This window comes from Sinocyclocheilus grahami, unplaced genomic scaffold (assembly GCF_001515645.1).
Source record: "Sinocyclocheilus grahami isolate Dianchi unplaced genomic scaffold, SAMN03320097.WGS_v1.1 scaffold1752.1, whole genome shotgun sequence".
In the NCBI taxonomy this organism is placed as follows: Eukaryota; Metazoa; Chordata; class Actinopteri; order Cypriniformes; family Cyprinidae; genus Sinocyclocheilus; species Sinocyclocheilus grahami.
In genome coordinates this window covers 1-8,799 of record NW_015506931.1, presented here as the reverse complement: position 1 = coordinate 8,799, position 8,799 = coordinate 1, and the positions used below count along the sequence as shown (strand labels likewise).

Genomic DNA, 8,799 nt, shown 5'->3' with positions numbered 1-8,799 from the left:
CATTTCTCTAAAATTTCCAAACTCATTATATAGGTTTGATATTAAGGTTTTATCATGATAGACACCAGTTTAACTGTGGTGACACACAACATGCCTTTCTGTTAAAATTAAATAAAACCACTTCTCACAAAGAACAAGAACATGGTCTAATTTTTTATGAAATACCAGTGGTTATATAAGCTAATTATGCATTCTTTATAGCAACTTGTTTACCATAAAACAATGATTCATTCTTTCAAGCAGACATTTATTTCTATAAATAAATGTAGATTCATATTTATATTTAAGGCTACTAAAGTTTTTCAGTCAAGAGGAGTGCGTGTCTTTCTTTTGTTGCTTGATTAATATCAATGACTCGGACAATAGCAACTAAATTAGGCTGCTGTCCCTTTAAAACCGAATGCACAGCTGCAATGGATGCAATGTACTGATACACGTTCCTCCTACTGTTTACGTTCACTTAAGACGTAATCAACTGTGTCTACGTGAATACTCGTCAAAACGGACAATTCAACAATTTTGTGTGTAATTCTCCGTTCATGCGAAAGAGTACTCGCTTGCTGTGAAACGCGCTTTGTGTGTATAGTGTCTGCGCTCAGAAAACCGGACCGAATTGAGTTCTCTCTTGCATCGTCAGATTTATCCATATGTCTGCTCTTCTCTTACTCCCACATATTGACATTTTTTTTACGTTTTATGAGACGTGCAGCAAGTGTATTTTAGCTTATGTCTCGCTGGTTCATATGTACGCATAACCTCTGAACCACGCAGCATATTCTTTCTGAATGAATCTCATCCCAAATCGTGCCTCCTCAACATTTTCGTCTCGTTTTTATTCTTTGACGAAAATGTCAATAGATTTACGTCATAGTTTTTGTCATTCAAAAATAGTTTTAGTTCGTTATCGTCTCGTTGGCGTCGGTGAAAAAAATTTTGATTACGACAATTATGACGAAAATTATTTGTCAACGAAATTAACACTGGTGTCCAGTTTGCGCACCATCTTAAGGCTTGGACGGGACAAAGCAATGCTAGGGCTGGCTAAAGCATGACCCTGATCGGGCATCTCTGGTGGGTCTTCTCGGCGAGAAGAACACCACTCGACGAACAGGTTCCACTTCAAGGCGTGAGCATGTCTCGTAGACAGTGCTCTTGCCGAAGTGGTGTAAACTACCTCCTGGGGTAGGTCATCTAGAACCTCTGCGTCCCATCTGGATGCGGATGCCACAGGGTGCCCCATCTCTGAGTCAGTAGTTCCTTCCTCAGAGGAACCAAGTCCGAGTGGGCCAATACGGCGCCACAAGCAGGACCTGCTCCTCGTTCTCCCTGACCTTGCACAGCGTCTGTGCGAGAAGGCTCACTTGGGTTTTTTTTTTTTACCATCTGGGGATGGAGTCTCCACTCTCCGGGGAGCACAGCTCGTGACAGCTCGTCGGCTGCACAGTTGTGCAGGCCCGGAATGTAAATGGCACGAAGTGACCTCAGCTGCTTCTGACTTCAGAGGAGGCGGTGGCGGGCAGTGTTGTGCAAGTTACTTCCAAACTGTAATATATTATAGGTTACTTGTTACTTTTATTTAAAAGTAATTCCTTACCGTACAATATTACTGTCTCAGAATTGTAATGCGTTACATGACTCCTGTATTACTTTTGAGTTACTTTCACCAAAATAACTACAGAAGTAGAACTTAACATTCTAAAATGACAAAATGTACCGCAGAGCCTTTTACATCCAGTAGAGGGCAATATGGTGTAGCATAATGACTGTGGGCTATCCAGGCTACTAACAATATAGCTTATAATTGGGAAAGTGAAGGCTCAAGACAATGCACGAAAGGATGACAGCCAGAATCACAAACGATCCAAGTCTGTTAAAAGTATGGTAGAGGTAAAGTGATTATCTGGCAATATCTATGAATAGCTTGGGTCTATTCATATTAGACACAACAGGACTATATGTAAACTCTAATGCCATGGCAAGATGTACATACGTCCATCTCGCAAATGTGCAATCTTCTGCCAACTGTACCCATTCGCCGCTTTTCCACTGGCCAGTACGAGCCGGGGGTAATAGCCTCGGACCTCAAGCGCAGACTCAGAGGCCAAAATCATGCTGCGTTTCTACTGTCGGGCCAGTAGCCTCGCAGCACTCCTGTAAAAGCCACCCTAAACACACCTTCACTGGACTACGTCACACAATTCAAAGTTCCACCAGCCAGAGGGAGATGAATTAAATAAATCGCTAAACAAATATATCAGAAGCTGTCATTTAGTCTTTATTTACAAACTTGGACACCACACGCAGCTACTGACTGACCATGAACAGGAAATATAACTTATTTGCGGCATTTTTGATTCATTAATGTCTCGCGGTCTTGCAGGTTTTTTGTTTCTTTGAACAATTACATTTTGGGCTAAAAGAAAAGTGTGTTGTAACGCAAGCGTTACTGAACATGTACAGAGTAAAATATTACTGAAAATTGATTAGTAATGCCTTACACTACTGCATTATAGCAAAAAGTAATCCGTTACTGTAATGCCTTACTTTTGTAACGTGTTACTCCCAACACTGGTGGCGGGCGAGTTGCGACATGCGACGGGAACATAGACCAACTTGTCGATTGATGGTGTGGACCAGCACGTGCTTGCCTCGTAAGCGCCCTCTGAGACGGTTCAAGGCAAGGCGTACTGCTAACAACTCTAGGCGGTTGATGTGCCAGTGCAGTTGGGGGCCTGTCCAAACCCCCGACACTGCGTGCCCATTGTACATGGCCCCCCAGCCAGTAGTGGAGGCATCCGTGTAAACCACAGCATGCCTGAAGACCTGTTCCAGGGGCACTCCTGCCCGGAGAAACATGAGGTCTGACCACGTGGTGAAGGTTTGGTGGCAGGCCGGTGTGACTTGGACCCGGTGAGTGCAGCGCTGCCACGCTCACCTCGGGACTCAGCCATGAAGCCAGTGTTGAAGCGGTCTCATATGAAGCAGCCCCAGCGGCATGACTGACGCTGCAGCTGCCATATGCCCAAGGAGCCTCTGAAACTGTTTTAGTGGGACCGCCGTCCTGCTCTTGAACATATTCAGGCAGTTCAACACCGACTGAGCACATCCCTGCATGAGGCATGCTTGACTGAATCCAGCTCCATACCGAGAAAAGAGATCCTCTTGTGTTGAGGAGAGTTTGCTCTTTTCCCAGCTGACCTGAATGCCCAACTGGCTAAGGTGCGAGAGCATCAAGTCCCTGTGTTCGCACAACTGATCCTGAGACTGAGCTACTATGAGCCAGTCGTCGAGGTAGTTGAGAATGCCAATGCCCTGCTCTCTCAGGGGAACTAGGGCTGCCTCCGCAACTTTCGTGAAGATACGGGTCGACAGAGACAGCCCGGAGGACAGGACCTTGTACTGATGTGCTCATCCTTCGAATGTGAAACGCAGCAATGGTCTGTGGTGCAGAAGGATTGACACATAAAAGTACGCTTCCTTCAGGTCGATCGCTGCAAACCAATCTCGGGGACGGATGCACCTGAAGATGCGTTTCTGCGTCAACATCTTGAATGGTAACCGGACGGGTGGAGGCAGCAGCTGCCTGCCGGGGCAGGACGTGTCGGATCGCCTCAGTCTGCTCCTGTGCAGCCGCTGGGCCACGTTCTCGACTGCGTCTATGAAGAGGCCGGTCTGGAACACTGGAACCTTGAGGAACCGAACTTGTCGGCATCCCTCATGTCAGCCAGACACAGCCAGAGATGGCGCTCCTGGAACACAAGTGTGGACATCGCACGACCCAGAGAACACACAGTGACCTTCGTCGCTCGGAGCACGAGGACAGTTGCAGTTCAGAGCTCTTTCAGAACTTCCGGATCGTGACCACCCTTGTGCAGGTTCCGCAGTAATTTAGCCTGAAGAACCTGCAGTAACGCCGTAGCATGTAAGGCGGAGGCAGCCTCCCCACAGGTCACATAAGCATCGCCAGACAGACCAGACGAGTACCTACAGACCCGGGAGGGGAGGCACGGTTTGCCCTGCTGGGTGGAGGCAGTATCGGGACACAACTGCATCGCAATCAACCGCTCCACCAGGGGGACCCCCGTATACCCCCTAGCTGCCCCACCATCGAGAGTGGTGAGGGAGGAGGAGCTAGCAGGTCGGTTTTCGGCAGAAAAAGGTGCCTACGGGAAGAATGGCACTGGTGCGGGCCGCTGAGAACCAGTGCGGGCCATCCCGGAGAACCAATCGTCCAACCTTGAGATTTCCACTCGAGACCTACCCTCACGGCGGTCCGGGAAAGCATAGCTGTCATTTCCGGATCCGATTCAGGCATTGCTACAGTCCCAGAGGGCAGCAGCGCAGCCGACTCTTCCTCTCCAGAAAGCTCCAGCTCACCCTCTGATGCAGAGATCGACATCCGATCGCCGAGAGGAGCGCCAAAGGATACTGCTGGTACACTCCTTGCAGAGGGCCCAACACGTTCCTTTGGCAGCTCAACTGGTTGCGGAGTGCAATGGGGGATGGCCCACCACTGCTAAAGCGCGGTACCGCCAACACCAAGAGCTCTCAAAGAGCGTGCTGAACTCGTTCAGTCTTCTTTTCTCAGTAGAGCAGTCAGGAGCAAAACGATGTGATCGCTCGGCTTCGAAGCAAAAAGTGGGTATGCATTGCACCAGCTGCCTTTTTATGCTCACGCTGTGATCAGCGGCAGCTGGATGCAATCATCACATGCCAATGTGCATTGGCTCGTTTTGTTTACACTCCAAGTGAATTGGTATCGCTAAGCGAGATCCCAATTCATCGGTCACCGACGTGACATAGAGAGTGACCGACTGAAAGGGAACAAAATGTAGGATGAGATTTGATTTTTCTTTTAATGATTGGAAGGTTGAAAAAAATAAGAGGGAATGATGACATTGAAGAAAACTGACGGAGCACAATAAGACTAGGAACATGCATTTAAGAATGTATGCTGTTATTTTATAAATTATATTAAGGGAAGTTAAGATCACAAGAAGAAAAACTAATGGAAATGACAGGCCTAGCATTCAAGCAAATGTGAACACTTTGTTTGTGGTATCCACAAATATCCATGTTCTCTAACCTGAAGACACGATTCCCTGTATGTTCAGTCTTCCTTCTTTTAATTCTCCAGTTCTGAGAGAGACTGAACATGAGACCAGTTGAGCGTCTGAGAGAGAGACGGCCGTCCAGCTGTGGACAGAGAACATCTCATCTGCTCCACGACTGTGAGACGATCCTCCAGGACGGAGAGCCCTTCCATCATCTGACGTCCATGAGACGCTGGGCTCTGGAAGCCAGCCGCTGGACCTGCAGCTGATGTTCACACGCCCATCATCTAGAGGCTTTGGAAACAGGACAGGAGCGGATCCTAAAGCTGACGAGAGGAGGAGAGACAGATGTTCAGATCTTCTCCTGACACAAAAACTACATGCAGGATAATAAGTATACTGTTTAAAACACTGTCTAATGATGTTATGATTTTTGAATTTCTTCTCAGGGTCTTGGAACAGTTCAACAGTTCTGTCATCATTTATTCAACCTCCAGTAAACCGATAAGACTCTATACTATACCTTACTATACTATAATATATATACTGTATATTAGTTGGGCAACCGATATATTGGCCGATATTTGGCATTTTTGGGCATGTTTTTATATTTGGCTGACAAGAGTTGAATGTTTTGTTTCGACAGCAATATGAACTCCAAACTTGTGCAAAAAATAGACTTTAACAGGATTACAAAATCAAGAAGTTGCTATTTAAAATATAACAGTTAATTTATTTTACAGATTTATCGGTTACATTCACTAACAGGAAGTAACTTTGCAGCTACATGTCAACAAAGTGTTACCCATTTATTTTTATAATTTATTTCTAATTATTTTAGTAAATATTATATACAAAAAAATCCATTGCAGCAATTGTTATGCAAATACAACTAAAATAGTATAATATCATATATATATATCGGTTTCTATTGGTCATTGGCCACCCTGCTCTTTATGATATCGGCATCAATATCGTCCATCAAAAAATCCATATCGGCTGACCACTACAAAAAAGCACTATTATCATAAGAGGAATCCAAATGACTCAAGTTTAACTCGGGTATGCGTACACCATGTTTGACGCCATGATTTCAGCATTTTCTGCAAATAACGACGAGTTGAGTCTGTTTCTCACATTAAGCAATCAAAAGACTTGGAATTTAGTCATATGGGTTTTATATCAACAGTCCTCAATGATGATGAGTTTTCATTATGCAGAAGAGCACATGGAGGAGAGAATTTCAAAGTTTGGCTGAACTGTGGCTTTAATGAAGTGTAGATCCTCAGAAAACAGACTACTCACCTGTGATTTTGAGAACCACTTCTCGGCTGTCATATAAACTTTCTCCACTCACGTAACAGTGAAAAAATCCATCATCTTGTACTCTGAGTTTCTCCAGCCGTAGAGAGACGTCTCCATCCTTCAGTCCACCAGACTGATCTGACCGCAGAGCCAAAGAGCTTCGGTTCCTGTACGGTTCCTCCTGGACGTCCTGGAGCTTCCCATGATTATAGAGCAGAACAGGGGTGCTGAACTGATCGTGACGGTACCAGCGGATCTCCAGAGCTTCAGCGTTCTCAGGAGGAGAGATCCAGCAGGGAAGAATCACTGTGGATCCCACATGAGCCGCTATAGGATCACCAGGAACCACTACAGTGAACGACACTGAGAGAGACACGCACACTCGTTTTAACAGGAATCCTGGCGATCTGGGAATGTTTGCATGAGAGCAGAAGATCTCACCACTTGCACAATTTGCGGATTCGTGGCGTTAACGAAGAGAAAACTGCTTGTTTTGAAAGTGACTTCTGTGCTTCATACATCACTACACTACTGACTGACAATGGATGCTTTTTTGTACACTAAATTTTGCTAATGTAACTGATCATTGAGTCCTACTTAAAGGAGTAGTTCACTTCCAGAATAAAAAAATCCTGATGATTTACTCTCCCCACGTCATCCAAGATGTTCATGTCTTAATTTCTCGAAAAGAAATGAAGGTTTTTGAGGAAAACATTCCAGGATTTTTCTCCATATAATGGACTTCAATGGGGTCCAACGGGCTGAAGATCCAGTTTCAGTGCAGCTTCAAAGAGCTCTACACGATCCCAGCCGAGGAATAAGCCTCTTATCTAGCAAAACTATCAGTCATTTTCTTAAAAAAATTAAAATAGACTTTTAACCACATATGTTCGTCTTGCACTAATTCCGCGATGCACGTCTGCAATTTGGACCTTCAGCCCATTGGTCCCCATTGAAGTCCATTAAAAAATCCTAGAATGTTTTCCTCAAAAACCATAATTTCTTTTCGACTGAAGACAGAAAGAACATCTTGGATGACCTGGGGGCGAGTAAATCATCAGGACATTTTTATTCTGGAAGTGAACTACTCCTTTAACACCGGCAGTAAATAAATATTGAAAGATTGTCCTATGGCGTTCTGGCCTTTACAGACTAGAGTAATAAATGTCATTAATTGTCGGCGTTTTCATATATAATTACTAAATTCTTCATTTGATCTTTCACTGATTTTAAACATGCTTGAATCGTTTCTTGTTCTCCGATAGTTTGCTCATCATTAGTTCAAACTCTTTGTTCATATAAGTGTTATCTGACTGGCAGAAAGGTGGTTGTTAAAGGGGTTATATGATGCAATTTCAAGTTGTTCTTTCTCTTTGGAGTGTTACAAGCTGATTGTGCATAGATAAGATCCCTGAAGTTACAAAGACTAAAGTCTCAAAACCAAAGAGATATTCTGTTGTTCGGAGACGCAGTGGAATTAGCCGCTGACGATTCAAACGTGAGTTTTGGGCAGTGTAGAGTAGGGCTTGTTGTTTGTCATTTCTCCGATCACAAATGCAGACATGGTTTTATGTTTACGCGGCGCGATAATATAGAAAGGCAGGGCATGGAGGAGAAACAATAATGTACAGTATGTGGAAAATAATGCCTTTTTTTAACCTTAAACCGCATAAACATTTCATTACACCAAATACACAACATAATGTTATTTTTAGCAGCATCATGTGACCCCTTTAACAAGAGGATTCCTCTAGTTCTGTGTACAATTATAGAGCGATACATTATTGTTGTCCTTATTTTTTTAATTGTCGGATTATAATTAAGTATCAATGAATGACACCGTTTTGACTGTCATGGTGTGCGCATGAACCAGTCTGAAATACCTGCTAATTACGTTGCTTTTGCCTATCACTTATATTGGGCACTTTTTGCATTTAAACTGGATTATTCTGACTGCTGACACTGAAAATCATGCATGTGTTGTTTAAAGGGTATCGGTTAATTTCATGATTGCCGTTTGGACAGTGTCAACTATATATCTGTATATATGTAACTATATAGTCTAACCCTATCAGATTTTGCTTCCAGCATGATATTAATAAGGTTTGAGGCTTTATTAACATGTACACCTACCCCAACCCTAAACCTACCCTTACAGTATTTAACACGGTGTTGACATATAATATAATATATGGGTGTAGGAGCGCACGATGGTCACCGAGAATAAACTGTGTGCGGCCCTGCAGATAACGCACAAATCAGACAAACGCTTTATTGTTTATGATGAGACAATTCGCGGAATTCAGTTATCGAACGCACGCGCACTCAACAAAGCTGATGAGTTTCAGCGGTGACTCATCCGAACGCTTCTGATTGGCCAGTGCGTTCCTACATATCATCAGCATAAAGACTTATTTTGTGGTGTATATTTAGTGTTTGG

General features: G+C 44.1%; 1 protein-coding gene across 1 annotated transcript in view; it reads right to left on the bottom strand.

The window, feature by feature from the left end:
* The window catches only part of LOC107572451 (butyrophilin subfamily 1 member A1-like), a gene marked incomplete at its 5' end in the record, with an annotated part of 11,736 nt that extends 4,911 nt beyond the window's left edge, over nt 1-6,825 (bottom strand). Inside the window, 2 exons of the mRNA XM_016258874.1 lie at nt 5,087-5,380; nt 6,360-6,825. Of these exons, the coding sequence (XP_016114360.1) occupies nt 5,087-5,380; nt 6,360-6,825 (760 nt within the window). The remainder of the gene's footprint in view (nt 1-5,086; nt 5,381-6,359) is intronic.
* Between the last annotated feature and the right edge of the window lie 1,974 nt (nt 6,826-8,799).